General features: G+C 41.1%; 2 protein-coding genes across 2 annotated transcripts; both read left to right on the top strand.

Moving 5' to 3' along the window:
* Nucleotides 1-1,078: 1,078 nt before the first annotated feature.
* Nucleotides 1,079-2,008, top strand: LOC142204256 (olfactory receptor 11L1-like). Its single transcript, XM_075275566.1, has one exon. It carries the CDS (start codon nucleotides 1,079-1,081, stop codon nucleotides 2,006-2,008), a length of 930 nt encoding a protein of 309 aa, XP_075131667.1.
* Nucleotides 2,009-15,918: 13,910 nt separating this feature from the next.
* Nucleotides 15,919-16,872, top strand: LOC142204255 (olfactory receptor 11L1-like). The gene has a single exon (XM_075275565.1). It carries the CDS (start codon nucleotides 15,919-15,921, stop codon nucleotides 16,870-16,872), a length of 954 nt encoding a protein of 317 aa, XP_075131666.1.
* Nucleotides 16,873-17,285: the final 413 nt, after the last annotated feature.

Genomic DNA, 17,285 nt, shown 5'->3' with positions numbered 1-17,285 from the left:
ATAAAATCTACAACAAGTAATATCCCGATGTCCTGTGTGTTACATGGACAAGAAGACGTCATGTAGCTGTGTGACCCAAAGAAGAATCCAGATCCTCACTATGTAATGTATATGGTGTGATACTGTTATATATAATATATAAACATCTTCATTATTTCATTACTAAACTGCAGAAGATATTTTCACATGTAACATCTTATCATTAGGAGGAGTTCCCACTACCATTGATATTGTCCATTGCTGTCTTCTGCTATAGAATGACAGTAACGGACATTAAACTTTCACCGACTGATTCTGTGTTTGTTCCCACTGACAGTAATGTAAATGACATGACGGAAGCTATCTACTGTCATATGAGTTTACTTTGGTAATAAAACATAAAGTCGTGCTTGCATAACCATTCTGTGACAGTTTAATGTCCGTTACTGTCATTCTATGATAGAAGACAGCAACGGACAATACCAACGTTAGTCTGAGCACTTCCTTTACCTTTTAGATTTGAACATGTTATTTTGATCTAGAAATATATTCTGATAAATATGACATGACATGTTTTGTAATGTTATATGTGATGTGTGTGTGTATATGTATGTGTGTGTATATATATATATATATATATATATATATATATATAATGTCCTTCTACTCCTATGTACTCCAGGTACATAGTTTGTAACCTCAATTAAAACATCGGCTACTTTTTATCCCAGTAATTGACATGACTTCACGAGTGTTATGAATTTATGTTCATATACTATATACTGATACTAGATACTGCAGTAAATTTCAGTTATTTGCACTTTGGCTGATAAAGCTGCTCTGTTATCTTTCTATGTAAACTCACAGATAACAAAGAAGCTGCTCAGATAGGTAAACAACTTTAATCCAAATTGCCAGATGTAGCAGAGCTGTGTATGTACAGATGTAGGAGAGCTTGAAAAAGGCTGAACAGATTTGGATGAAATTTGGCACATAGATTGTAACCTTCCATATTCCATTTTAATAAACTGTAAAGGATAAATACCAACATTTACTTAGGTCTGTCTTATTTTCCATCTAGAAATTCTTCCTTCTGACCATGCAGAGCAGCAATTCCAACACCGTGACGGAGATTTTTCTCTTAGGATTTCATAATTTACAAAGTTTTAGGATTTGTTTCTTCCTCCTGTTGCTGCTCATCTACTGTCTGACAATATGTGGAAACCTCCTGATCATCCTGGTGGTGTCCTACAGCAGATCCCTCCACTCTCCCATGTACTTCTTCCTCACACAGCTCTCCATCACAGATATTCTGCTCTCCACCACCATTGTACCTCTCATGCTCCACGTTGTGTTGGATGATGGGAGTTTTGTGTCTGTTATTGGCTGTTTGATTCAATTTTACTGTTTCATAGCCTCCGAATCCTTGGAATGTCTTCTCCTGACGGTGATGTCCTATGACCGGTATCAGGCCATCTGTTGCCCACTACATTACTCCTCGGTCATGGACCTCACATTTTGTTTAAAATCTGTTCTCTTTTGTTGGTTTATGTCATTTGTTTCTGTTTTAAATTTTTCAGTAACCATGAGTTATTTGTGGTTCTGTGGACCAAACACCATTGACCATTTCTTCTGTGACTTTGATCCTTTACTTGACCTTTCCTGCTCAGACACTTTCTTCATAAAACTAGAAGACATTCTATTGGGCATACCATTTGTTGTATTTCCCTTTATAGTCATTGTGGTGTCCTATGTGTATATAATCCTCACTATACTGAAGATCCCATCTGTAACTGGGAGACAGAAGACCTTCTCCACCTGCAGCTCTCACCTGGCCGTGGTCTCCTTATATTATGGGTCAATAATCAGTAACTATTTATTTCCAAATACAGAAAATGCAAAGAAAATCCTGTCCCTGCTCTACACTGTAGTAACTCCTCTGCTCAATCCCATCATCTACAGTCTGAGTAATAGAGATATAAGACAAGCCTTTATAAAGCTCAAGAGGAAAATGTTTCCTGTCCATTAAATGACTTTCCATTTTCAGGCTGAGGCCCCATGTTGCGGAAACGCAGCTTTTTTTAATGAAGAATTGGTGCGGTTTTAACCAAAGCCACGAATGGCTACAAAAGCAATGGGGATACCTAGGAAGGTCTTATACTTCTACCTTCTGCCCAATCCACTCCTGGCTTTGGCTACAAAATCTTCATCAAAATCTGCAACAAAAAAACTGTTTCCACAACGTGGGGCCTCAGCCTCAGGGTCTTATTTTATAACATATGTTACTCTTACCATAAAATCTGAATAGAGTTTGTGTCGCTTCTCGTAGCAGTGACAGTATAGAGAGTGCGATCTCCTTATATAAATACTGAATAGATACAAGAATATTCAGGGGGTCATTTAAGGCAAAATTACCCAACAATCCTTTCCTTTTGTATCTTCTTCCCCAGTCTAACCTTCTCAGTTTTCCTTTGGTTTGCTCTATAATCTCCTCTTGTGTAGCGGTTCTGTGCGTGGAGTGATGGTATGACGTGAATATTCCAGTCTCACATTATTTTGATAAGAGAAGCCATCAATGTCCCCCTCTGTAATGATATAGACGGCGCCGATATAGACAATGATAAATGACAAGTAATGACAAGTAATGATATAGACAGCGCCGAGCCGCATAGGTTGAAATACCGTTTGGTGAGATATAAGAGCTCCTCACCTTCAGTGGTTGTGAACACAACAACTAAATGAGCCGATGAAAGAGTGGATGATGTTGTTGTGATGTATTCGACATTTGTATTTTGTGTTTTTTATGATGTAGCTTATACACTTGAGAAAGGGCGTAGAGCTCGAAACGCGTTGTGTTTCTTTACACATAAATAAAGAATACTTGCTTTTATGTATGGCTAAACGCGGTGATCCTTATAGTTTCGGGTCCTAACTGGCCCCTCTGTAATAAGGCAACCACATCTAGGTGGAAAGAGAATGGAGTGATAACCATGGAGGTAGGCTGCTCTGTTCTGTGGGATCTAAAACAAATGACTATTTCCTTAACTCCTATAAAAATTGATAGAGAGTCTTGTACAATCTTGGTCAACCATTCTATCTCACTCTTCACTCAGATGTGGCCGCCATCCTCAACACATGGATCTGTGGGCTATAGTTCCTTAAAAAAGGTGCAAGCGTTGGCTTAGTATCTATCTATAATAGTACCAATGAAAAACTTCACAGGTTGTCCCACAAAAATAAGGACTTAACCAATTCTGTTAACCAAAGAATAAAAACGTTACAGCTCTTAGACGATGATGCAAAAATATATCCTTTATGTCCCCAAATGGGTTAAAAAACCCTCAAATATAAATGAGGTATCGCTGTAATCGCACCGGCCCACAGAATAAAGGTCACATGATATTTATGCTGTATGGAAAAAATAATAAAATGGTAAAGAGCAATGCCAGAATTGATAGTATTTTTTTGATTCACCCAGAAAGAGTTAATATAATGTATTCAATAAGTTGTAGGCACTGAAATGTATGATGTCATTAAAAAATACATCTCATCCCGCAAACAACAAGCCCTTATATGGCCGCGTCACCAGAAACAGAAAGAAAATACAACATCTAGTAATGTGAGGACAAAAACCCCGAAAATCGCCAAATCATTAGCACACAAGTGAGTGCGGCAGGAAGGGAATGTATAAGCTGTGCGAGCGAATATCAGGGGACACCCCAGATTTACAGATTATGAGGAAAATAAATTAAAATTCACCCCCAGAGTGACCCCCCCAATCATACAAACTATTGGGGATCTAGTAGGGAATTTGGTGTTCCCAATGTACTCCTCCATCTTATGTACTCACTTTTTACCATCTACTGTGCAGTCACCTCTGGGATATAAATGCTTGTTACACCACTTTATAAATTCTTTGAGGGGTGCAGTTTTCACAATGGGGTCACTCCTATGCGGATTCCACTTTTCTGGTAAGTTATAGGCTCTACAAACATGACATGGTGTCCAGATACCAAACATCTGAATCTGTACTCCAAAAGCCGGATTGCACTCCTTCCCTTCTGTGCCCTGCTGATGTGCCCCGGATAACGTACATAATGTCATATGTGGTATATACTGATATTAGGGCACATGTACAGTGTTGGCAAAAAGTATCGCTCCCCCCCCCCCCCTGCAATTCTGTCAGATAATCCTCGCTGTCCCCCAGATAATGATTACACAGCACAGACTCTTATATAGTATATAAGTGACACAGGGTATATACAGTATAAGTATCGCCCCCTGCAGTCCTGTCAGATAATCCTCGGTGTCCCCCAGATAATGATTACAAGCACAAACTCTTTGGTAATTTCTTCAGTTATTTTGTTTGCAATGAAAAAACACAAAAGAATGAAAAAAAAAGTCACATCATTGATCATTTTAAACAAAACTCCAAAACTGGTGCAGACAGAAGTATTGGCGCCCTCAGCCTAATACTTGGTAGCACAACCTTTAGACACAATAACTGCGCACAACCGCTTCCGCTAACCAGCAATGAGTTTCTTACAAGGCACTGCTGGAATCTTAGACCCTTCTTCTTTGGCAAACTGCTCCAGGTCCCCCCTGAGATGTGAAGGGGGCCTTCTCCAAACTGCCACCAAGAGATCTCTCCCCCTCCCCCACAGGTGTTCTATGGGATTCAGGGCTGGACTCATTGCTGCCACTTTACAAGTCTCCAGGGCTTTCTCTCACCACCATTTTCTAGTGCTGACCTGAAGTGTGTTTTGGGTCCTTGTCCTGCTGGAAGAGCCCTGACCTCTGAGGGAGACCCCGCTTTCTCACACTGGGCCCTACATGATGCTGCACAATGTGTTGGTCGTCTTCAGACTTCATAATGCCATGCACACGGTCAAGCAGTCCAGTGCCAGAGGCAGCAAAGAGACCCCAAACCATCAGGGACCTCCGCCATGTCTGACTGTAGGGGGCGTCTTCTTCTCTTTTTTCCTGTAATCTCTATGTTGAGGCCTTTTCCTACTTTTGTCTCCTCTGACCAGAGAACATTCTTCCAGAACGGTTTTGGCTTTCTCAGGTAAGTTTTGGCAAACTCCAGCCTGGCTTCTGTCTGTGGGTAAGAAGTGGGGCCTTCCTGGGTCTCCTACCATACAGTCCCTTCTCATTCAGACGCTGACGCTGGATAGTACGGGGTGACACTGTTGTACTCTCGGACTGCAGGGCAGCTTGGACTTGTTTGGATGTTAGTCGAGGTTCTTTATCCACCATCCGCACAATCTTGCGGTGAAATCTCTGGTCAATGTTTCTTTTCCGTCCACATCTAGGGAGGTTAGCCACAGTGCCATGGGCTTTACACTTCTTCATGACACTGCGCACGGTAGACACAGGAACATTCAGGGCTTTGGAGATGGACTTGTAGCCTTGAGATTGCTCATGCTTCCTCATAATTTTGCTTCTCAAGTCCTCAGACAGTTCTTTGGTCTTCTTTCTTTTCTTCATGCTCAATGTGGTCACACAAGGACACAGGACAGAGGTGGAGTCAACTTTAATCCATTTCAACTGGCTGCAAGTGTGATTTAGTTATTGCCACCACCTGTTAGGTGTATCAGGTAAGTAACAGATGCTGTTAATTACACAAATTAGAGAAGCATCACATGATTTTTCAAACAGTGCCAATACTTTTGTCCACCCCCTTTTTTATGTTTGCTGTGGAATTATATCCAATTTGGCTTTTTGACAATTCTTTTTGTGGTTTTCCATTGAAGACAAATTAAATGAAGATAATACCAAAGAATTTGTGATTGTAATCATTATCTGGAAGAAACGTATTATCTGACAGAATTGCAGGGGTGCCAATACTTTTGGCCAACACTGTATATACTATACTATATACACCACTGTACAGGCTCTCTGCAGCCAGCTGTTTGTTTAACGTTATTCACTGCAAATCAATTCAGAAATAATCAAATCTTTTTTGTGAAACCTGGAGAAATGGCTAACTTGAATTTTCTAAATTGTTGCTCATCTCTAGAAGAGATACTAAAATTTCCCATACAAAATAAGGTCACTTTTTGTGGAATTGCAATTTATTGGCACTGGCAGGGATCTGCAAAAACAACACAGTGACCAGAAACTCCTTCTGAATCTGTATTCCTAAACGTACAAAGTGCACTGCCCCTTCCCTCCTGAGCCCTCTTGTGCCATAGCGGCAGTTTACACCCACATATATAACGTTTTGTTTTTTATAGCTCATTTAATAATTTTAGGATTGTATGACTCAGATGCCACAAAGTAAGTACAACATATGGGGCACCAAAATGACAGATTTCTTTAAAAATTAAAATTTTCACATTGTACATTAATTTTTGAGAAGCATTTTTTGGCTCAAAATGATAATACCCCTTCAGAAATTCCTTTAGGATTGTACTTTCTAAAATGGGGTCACTTTTGAGGGCTTTGAATTGGATTGATACTTTAGGGTCTCTGCAGATCAATATGGCCTCTGAAAAGTATTCAAGGCAAATCTACTCTCCAAAAAACACAAAGAGCCACATATGGGGAATTACTGTGATAAGGAGAAATTGTGTAACAAACTGTCTTGTGATTTTTCTTCATTAACCCCTTGTAAAAATAAGGAGCTCAGTGGACGGTTTATAGGGAAGAAAGTGATTTTGTGTTTTTACATTCAAATACTAATAGAATCTGTGAAACAGCTGTAGGGTCAAAATGCTCACCATACCCCTTAAGAAATTCCTTGAGGGGTATAGTTTCTAAAATGGGCTCACTTTGGGGGGAATCCACTATATTAGTACTCTAATTGCTCTGCAAATGTAACCTGGCACCTGAAAACTATTCCAGCAAAATCTGCCCTCCAAAAGCCAAATAGCGCTCTTTCCATTCTGAGCCCCGCCATGTTCCCATACAGCAGATTACAACCACACATGGGGCATCACCCTATTCAGGAGAAATTGTGTAACAAACTTTGGGGACCTTTTCCTCCCTTATCCTCTTGTGAAAATGAAGAAATTGGGGCTAATTTGACAGTTTATCAGAAATATTTTTTTCATTTTCATGTCCCAATGTGAAAAGGCAGTTTAGTCAAAACTTTAGTCAAAGTTCTTTGAGAGCTGTAGTTTCCAAAATGGGGTCACTTTTGAGGGTTTTCATTGTATTGGTACTCTAGGCACTCTACAAATGAGACATGGCACCCAAAAACTATTCTAGCAAAATCTGCCCTTCAAAAGCCAAAAAGTGCTCTTTCCATTCTGAGCCCCACCATGTTCCCATAGAGTACATTATAATCACATATGTGGTATTGTCATGTTCGGGAGAAGATGAGTAACAAACTGTGGAGGAATTTTCTCCTTTAACCCCTTGTGTCAATAAAAACTTTGGGGATAAAATGACATTTCAGTAATTTTTCACTTACACATCCCAATGTTAATAAAATCTGTGAAACAGCTGTGGGGTTAAAATGCTCCCTATACCCATTGCTACTGCCAGGGGTGTAGTTTCCAAAGTAGGGTCACTTTTGGGGGATTCCATTGTATTTGTACTCTAGGTGCTCTGCAGATGAGACATGGCACCTGAAAACTACTCCAGCAAAATCTACTTTTCAAAGGTCAAGTGTCACTCCTTCCGTTCCATGAGTTCCTGAGTGCCCAAACATAAGTTTACACCCCTATATGGGGTAATTCTGTGCTCAGGAGAAATTGTGTCACAAACTGTGAGATTCAATTTTCTGAATAAATACAAAAATATTGATTAGTGCTTACCAGTAACTTAAAGTACAAGGTGTCATGAAAAAACAATCTCAAAATCACTTGTGTAAGTTATAGTGTTTCAAAGTTATCAAGTTTTTGAAAAATGAGGCCCGGTCCATAACCTGTTAAACATTATTCTAAACATAATTATTATGTTTTTAGTTCATTATTAGTTTGATATTATTAGATCTATAAATGTATCTCTGTGATTGTTCCCACCGGAGACCATTACTGAGATCTCTCCGGCCTTGTTACCACAATCTCTGTAATATTTCATCTATAAAAGGTGCAAGAAGTAATATCCTAATGTCCTGTGTGTTACATGGACAAGAAGACGTGATGCAGCTGTGATACCCAAAGAAGAATCCAGATCGTCACCCTCAGCCTCACTATGTAATGTATATGATGTGACCCTATTATATATAATATATACAGATTGTCACCCTCAGCCTGACTATGTAATGTATATGATGTGACCCTATTATATATAATATATACAGATTGTCATCCTCAGCCTGAGTATGTAATGTATATGATGTGACCCTATTATATATATACTAGAGGGGGACTCGGCTTCGCACAGGTATATTACATTTTATGTTTGTGTAGTGAGCCCATAAGAATTGTCCAATTTTGCACTGGTGTATTTTGTATGCTGTTTGTGTGTATGTCCATAAGCGTCATATGTGTGTATCTCATTTTGGATGTCAGTGAAAAACCTGTGATCAGTTGTTATGGATACCTGGAGTAAAGCTGTATCTAATCCTTCCCCGTGTAGTACTGTGTTTAGACGCAAGTATCTAATCCTTGTTGGTGTGGTACTGTGTGAAGAGGCGCGTATCTAATCCTCCAGCAAGTGAAACTGTGTGGAGACGTGCGTATCTAATCTTACGGCATGTGGTGCTGTGTGCAGACGCGTGTATCTGATCCTCTGGCATGTGGTGCTTTATGCAGACACACGTATCTAATCCTTCAGCGTGTGGAACTGTGTGCAGACAGACAAGAATTATTTTTTAAAATATAGAGAGATACAGGAGATTTGCGCTGACCTGCTGTGTAATTCCAAATAATAATCTTAAATGTGTAAATATCTTCCGCAGTTTAGTAATGAAATAATGAAGATGTTTAACATTATCATCTTATCATTAGGAGGAGTTCCCACTACCATTGATATTGTCCATTGCTGTCTTCTGCTATAGAATGACAGTAACGGACATTAATCTTTCACCGACTGATTCTGTGTTTGTTCCCACTGACAGTAATGTAAATGACATGACGGAAGCTATCTACTGTCATATGAGTTTACTTTGGTAATAAAACATAAAGTCGTGCTTGCATAACCATTCTGTGACAGTTTAATGTCTGTTACTGTCATTCTATGATAGAAGACAGCAACGGACAATACCAACGTTAGTCTGAGCACTTCCTTTACCTTTTAGATTTGAACATGTTATTTTGATCTAGAGATATCTCTCTATATTATAAAAAATGAATTCGTGTCTGTCTGTCCGTCTGTTCTCTAATGTAAACCAAATGACTGGATCGATCTTCACCAAATTTGGTACAGAGATACAGACAAACTTCAGGTACTTCGGACGTACTGTTGCTGAGATACAGCATTCCGAACACAATGCCCCCCCCCCCCCTTAGCCAATACAAACCTACAAACCTTTCACTCATATTCCTACTGCAATACACACGGTCTCTCCACATGCACAATACAACACTGATATCTAAACTGAGATACACGCATCAGAGGATTAGATACACAGATCAGCACACAGTATCACATGCCAGAGGATTAGACACACGCATCAGAGGATTAGATACACAGATCAGCACACAGTCCCACACACCAGAGGATTAAATACATGCTTCTGCACACAGTTCCACACACTCAAGGATTTGATACGTGCGTCTGCACACAGTTCCACATGCCAAAGGATTAGATACATGCGTGTGCACACAGTACCACTTGCCGTAGGATTAGATATGTGCATCTACACACAGTTCCACATGCCAGAGGATTAGATATGCACATCTTCACACAGTTGTACATGCCATAGAATTAGATACACGTGTGTGCACACAGTACCACATGCTATAGGATTAGATACACGCATCAACACACAGTTCCACACGCCATAGGATTACATACGCACCTCTTCACACAATACCACACAGGGGAGGATTAGATACGTGCATCTGAACACAGTACCACATGGCAGAGAATTAGATACACGCCTCAGCACACAGTACCACATGGGGGAGGATTAGATACGCGCATCTGCACACAGTACCACACGAAAGAGAATTAGATATGTGCATTTGCACACAGTTCTTCACACCAGAGGATTAAATACATGTGTCTTTACACAATACCATACACTGGAGGATTAGATACATGCCACTGCACACAATACCACACGGGGGAGGATTAGATATGTGCCTCTGCACACAGTACCACATGCCAGAGTATTAGATACATGTCTCTCCACACAATACCACATGCCGGAGGATTAGAGACGCGCCACTGCACACAATACCACATACCGTGTTTCCCTGAAAATAGGACACCCCCCGAAAGTAAGGCATGCGGGGGGGGGGGTGTTCTGTTGAATTGCCTAATATAAGGCACCCCCAAAAATAAGGCATGCCTAAAAATCTTTGCAGCCAACTGAACACTGTGCGATGTGCTCGGTGTGCAAAGTAAATCAAGCTGCTGCCTCTGCTGTTGTGTATACTGTCCCTGCTGCTGTAGGATGAGCTCTCCCAGCTCATCACAGAGGAGGGAGCCGCCGTACAGAATAGGCAGCAGCACACCAAGCACAGAGCACAGCCTCCAGCCGGCTGCTGTCAGTGAATTGAGGATGGCTAAGCCCCGCCCACAAAAGGCCCGCTAAGCCCCACCCCCGAAGGCTCGCTAAGCCCTGCTCACCACTGCCGGGATGAACAGCAGCGCCAGTGCTGCTACGAAGATGGGAAAGGTAAGTATGATACCTTCCCCCCTTCCCCTACACTATCTACAACCGGCAGTCATGCTGACGCTCCGCTAAGGAAGTGCTGGCATGACAGCCGGTTGTAATAAGACGTCCCCCAAAAATAAGACAGGTCCTATATTTAGGGCGACAATTTAATATAAGACACTGTCTTATTTTCGGGGAAACACGGTAGGTGAGGTTTAGATACCTGCGTCTGCACACAGTGCCACACGTTGGAGGATTAGATACATGCCTCTACACACAACACCACATGCCAGAGAATTACATGCGCATCTCAGCACACAGTATCACACGGGGAGGATTAGGTACGTGTGTCTGCACACAGTACCACACACCAGAGGATTAGATACATGCATCTGCACACAGTTCCACATGCCAGAGGATTAGATAAGCACGTCTGCACACAGTACCACATGCCGTAAGTTTAGATAAGCACGCTTGCACACAGTTTCACTTGCCCGAGGATTAGATATGCACATCTGCACACAGTACGACATGCCGTAAGATTAGATAAGCACATCACACAATGCCACATGGGGGGAGGATTAGATACACACATCTGCACTCAGTACCACACTCTGGAGGATTAGATATGTGCATTTGCACAAAGTACCATACCAACAAGGATTAGATACTTGTGTCTAAACACAGTACTACACAGGGAAGGATTAGATACAGCTTTACTCCAGGTATCCATAATAACTGATCACAGGTTTTTCACTGATATCCAAAATGAGATACACACATATGACGCTTATGGACATACACACAAACCACATACAAAATACACCAGTGCAAAATTGGACAATTCTTATGGGGCCACTACACAAACATAAAATGTAATATACCCGTGTGAAGCCGGGTCCTCCTGCTTGTATTCTGATAAATATGACAATGACATGTTTTGTAATGTTAAGTGTGACGTGTAGATACATATTTCCTTCTAGTTCTACTAATATTATAAACGTGAAAGTTTGTGTGTTTGTTACTCTTTCACGCAAAAACGGCTGAACGGATGAAATTTGGCATGTACATAGTTTGTGACCTCAATTAACACAATGTCTACCTTTTTTCCCAGTGACTTCACGAGTGTTATGAATTTATGTTCATATACTATATTACACTGCACTAGATTTCAGTTATTTGCAGTTTTGCTGATAAAGCTGCTCTGTTATCTCTCTATGTAAACTCACAAATAACAAAGAAGCTTCTCAGATAGGTAAACCCATTTAATACAAATTGCCAGATGTAGCAGAGCTGTGTATATAGAGATGTAGCAGAGCTGTGCATGTACAGATGTAGCAGAGCTGTGTATGTACAGATGTAGCAGAGCTGGCACATAGATAGTTTGTAACCTTAATAAACACATAAAATACTTTTTAGCTTGGTAAATGACATGGCTTCATGACTCCTATTAATTTATATTATTACTAGATTCTGCCAGCAAAGTGTTATTGAATTCGGTCGAGAGTAGGGTTGAGCCTATCTTGGGATTTCAGGATTGATTTTAAAATCTGATTTGCGATCAATTTCCAGCCAATCCCGATTGTGAAATTTGCTCAATCGCTAATCAGGTTCTGATCTTTTTCGATCCCGATCACTCAACCCTAGTCTAAAGATTAATGAAAAATGTGTAAGTAATAAAAAAAATTAATGGGATAAAAAAATGTCACCCATCACATCACTTGTAAAAGAGAGAAATAGCTGCAGATTTGTCTTTAAGTCATTGGGTATTTGATATGGTAATTGCAACATTTATCTCCCTATATTATAAAAATGAATTTCTGTCTGTCTGTCTGTCTGTCTGTGCTCTAATGCGAACCAAACAACTGGACCGATCTTCACCAAATTTGGTACAGAGATACTTCAGGTATCCAGGAAAATTTAAGACGAGACTCCAACTCACTCGGACGTACCGTTGCTGAGATACAGCATTCCAAACACAGTGCCCCCCCCCCTTAGCCAATACAAACCTGCAAGACTTTCACTCATATTCCAACTGCAATACACACGGTCACTCCACATGCACAATACAACACTGATATCCAAACTGAGATACACGCATCAGAGGATTAGATACACAGATCAGCACACAGTGTCACACTCCAGAAGATTAGATACACACGTCTGCACACAGTCCCACACACCAGAGGATTAAATACGCACTTCTGCACACAGTTCCACACACTGAAGGATTTGATACGTGCGTCTGCACACAGTTCCACATGCCGAAGGATTAGATACACGCGTCTGCACAAAGTACCACACCCCGGGGGATTGGATACATGCATCTGCACACAGTACCACATGCCAAAGGATTGGATACACGCATCTGCACACAGTTCCACACACCAGAGCATAAGATATGCACGTCTGCACACAGTACCACATGTCGTCGGATTAGATACGTGCGTCTACACACAGTTCCACACTCCAGAGGATTAGATACGCGCGTCTGCAGACAGTTGTACACGCCATAGGATTAGATACACGTGTCTACACACAGTTCCACACACCAGAGCATAAGATATGCACATCTGCACACAGTACCACATGCCGCAGGATTAGATATGTGTGTCCACACACAGTTCCCCACGCCGTAGGATTAGATACGCGCCTCTTCACACAATACCACACAGGGGAGGATTAGATACGTGTGTCTGCACACAGTACCACACTTTGGAGGATTAGATACATGCCTCTGCACACGGTACCACAAGTCAGAGAATTAGATGTGCGTCTTAGCACACAGTACCACACGGGGGAGGATTAGATACGCTCATCTGCACATAGTACCACATGCCAGAGGATTAAATACGCGCATCTGCACACAGTACCACACAGGAGAGGATTAGATACGCACATCTGCACACAGTACCACATGCCAGAGGATTAGATACACACATCTGCACACAGTACCACACGCCAGAGGATTAGATACGCGTGTCTGCACACAGTACCACATGCCGTAGGATTAGATACGCACGTCTACACACAGTTCCACACGCAATAGGATTAGATACACGCCTCTTCACACAATACCACACTTTGGAGGATTAGATACGTGTGCCTGAATACTGTACCACACTTTGGAGGATTAGATACATGCCTCTGCACACAGTACCACAAGCCAGAGAATTAGATACGCGTCTCAGCACACAGTACCACACAGGGAGGATTAGATACGTGCATCTGCACACAGTACCCCACGCCAGAGGATTAGATATACGCGTCTGCACACAGTAACACATGCCGTAGGATTAGATATGCGCGTCTACACACAGTTCCACACGCCGCAGGATTAAATACATGCCTCTTAACACAATACCACACAGGTGAGGATTAGATACGTGTGTCTGCACACAGTACCACAAGCCAGAGAATTAGATACGTGTCTAAGCACACAGTACAACACGGGGAGGATTAGATACGCGCGTCTGCACAAAGTACCACATGCCTCAGGATTAGATATATGCCTCTGCACACAGTACCACAAGCCAGAGAATTAGATACGCATCTCAGCACTCAGTACCACACGCCAGAGGATTAGATACGCGCATCTGCACACAGTACCACATGCTGTAGGATTAGATACACGCGTCTACACACAGTTCCACACTCCAGAGGATTAGATACGCGCGTCTGCACACAGTTGTACACGCCATAGGATTAGATACACGCGTCTGCACACAGTACCACATGCAGTAGGATTAGATACACGCGTCTACACATAGTTCCACACGCCGAAGAATTAGATACGTGCCTCTTCACACAATACCACACAGGGGAGGATTAGATACGTGTGTGTGCACACAGTATCACACTTTGGAGGATTAGATACATGCCTCTGCACACAGTACCACAAGCCAGAGAATTAGATACGTGTCTCATCACACCGTCTCACACGGGGGAGGATTAGATACATGCGTCTGCACACAGTACCACACGGGGGAGGATTGGAAACGCGCGTCTACACACAATACCACATGCTGTAGGATTAGATACAAGCGTCTGCTCACAGTACCACATGCCGGGGGAGTGGATACGCGCGTCTACACACAGTTCCACCGTCATGCCGGGTCCTCCCTCTAATATATATATATATATATATATATATATATATATATATATATATATATATATATATATATATTTTCTGGACACACGTATGTTAAGTTAATCTATTTCTATATATGACATTGGATGAGTTATATAAGTCCCAGGGCCAAATGCTGACAGTGGCAGGAATACATTTGGTCACTCCTCCTTCTCACATGGTCGGCTTAATGTCGCTTGCTCACGTGTATCGAGTGCCCGAAACTTACACGTACTGGCGGAAAATAATAACTCGTACAATGCCGCCTATAGAAATAGATTAACTTAACATTCGTGTGTCCAAACAAACCCGATATATATTATACCGTTACATATCATATACCTAATGACAAGTGCAAATCTGCTGCTATTTCTCTCTATTACAAGCCATATGACGGGGCCATGTTTTTATCCCAATATTTTTTTTATTACTCCCACATTTTTCATTTCTCTCTGGACCTAATTCTGAAGTTCACGCAGACGAAGTCGCGGCCAGCACCTACTAGTTATATATATATATATATATATATATATATATATATATATATATATATATATATACATTCAGTGTTGCTATTTACATTTCATTTTCATATATTACTTGTTATTATCGTGTTGATATTTTTGCACAGATCTTTAACCTAATTTTTAGAAAAGCTAAGAAAACATAACTTTATTATTATTATTCTGCTTACTTTTATAGCACCATCATATTCCGCAGCACTTTACAGACATTGTCATTCACTGTCCCATATAGGGCTCACAATCTACATTCCCTATCAGTATGTCTTTGGTGTGTGGGAGGAAACCGGAGTATCCGGAGGAAACCCACACAAACTCACAAGAACATACAAACTCCTTGGAGATGTTGCCCTTGGCAGGATTTCAACCTAGGACTCAGCGCTGCAAGACTGCAGTGCTAACCACTGAGCCATCGTGCTGCTTTATATTACTTATTATATTTCCATACAGAAAGTGATAAATTGGAGAATAAATCTGATCTTCCAAGTGACCTGATGCCGGTTCTTCCACTTTAATAAACTGTAAAAGATAAATCCCAACACTTACTTATGTCTGTCTTATTGTCCATGAAGAATTCCTTCCTTCTGACCATGCAGAGCAGCAATTCCAACACCGTGACCGAGATTTTTCTTTTAGGATTTCAGAATTTACAAAGTTTCAAGATCTATTTCTTCCTTCTCCTGCTGCTCATCTACTGTGTGACTCTATGTGGAAACCTCCTGATCATCCTGGTGGTGTCCTACAGCAGATCCCTCCACTCTCCCATGTACTTCTTCCTCACACAGCTCTCCCTCACAGATATTCTCCTCTCCTGCATCATTGTACCTCTCATGCTCCATGCTGTGCTGTATGATGGGAGTTTTGTGTCTTTTATAGGCTGTTTGATTCAATTTTATCTTTTTGTAGCCTCCGAATCCTTGGAATGTTTTCTTTTGACATTGATGTCCTATGACCGGTATCAGGCCATCTGTCACCCTCTACATTACTCCTCCGTCATGGACCTCACATTCTGTATAAAGTCTGTTCTCTTGTGTTGGGTGATAACATTTGCTGCTATTTTGACTCTTTCAGTAAACATGAGTTATTTGTGGTTCTGTGGACCGAACACCATTGACCATTTCTTCTGTGATTTAGATCCTTTACTTGACCTTTCCTGCTCAGACACTTTCTTCATAAAACTAGAAGACATTCTAATGGGCATACCATTTGCTGTCTTACCACTGATAGTCATTGTGGTGTCCTATGTGTATATAATCCTCACTATACTGAAGATTCCATCTGTAACTGGGAGACAGAAGACCTTCTCCACCTGCAGCTCTCACCTGGCCGTGGTCTCCTTATATTATGGGTCAATAATCAGTAACTATTTATTTCCAAATACACAAAATATAAAGAAAATCCTGTCCATGCTCTACACTGTAGTAACTCCTCTGCTCAATCCCATCATCTACAGTCTGAGTAATAGAGAGATGAAACAAGCCTTTATAAAGCTCAAGAGGAAAGTGTTTCCTGTCCATTAAATGACTTTCCATTTTCAGGCTGAGGCCCCACGTTGCAGAAACGCAGCTTATTTTAATGCAGAATTTGCTGCAGTTTTTAAAGCCAAAGCCAAGAACGGCTACAAAAGCAATGGGGATACCTAGGAAGGTCTTATACTTCTACCTTCTGCCCAATCTACTCCTGGCTTTGGCTACAAAATCCTTATCAAAATCTGCAACAACGTGGGGCTGTTTTTCCTTAAAAAAGTGCAAACGTTGTTCTAGCATCTATCAAACATTCTATGGCCAATCCCATTTACGTGTCATAAATATCAGAGATGAAATGAACCCCTTTCCGGCTGCCCGAAGACATTGGGTTTATTTGTTGTTGTTTTGTTTTAAATTCTTATTTTATTTTGTTTTACAAAATTTTACAGATTACACAATTGCAAAAA

Source organism: Leptodactylus fuscus, chromosome 5 (genome assembly GCF_031893055.1).
Source record: "Leptodactylus fuscus isolate aLepFus1 chromosome 5, aLepFus1.hap2, whole genome shotgun sequence".
NCBI lineage: Eukaryota > Metazoa > Chordata > Amphibia > Anura > Leptodactylidae > Leptodactylus > Leptodactylus fuscus.
This window is presented reverse-complemented; position numbering and strand designations above follow the sequence as displayed.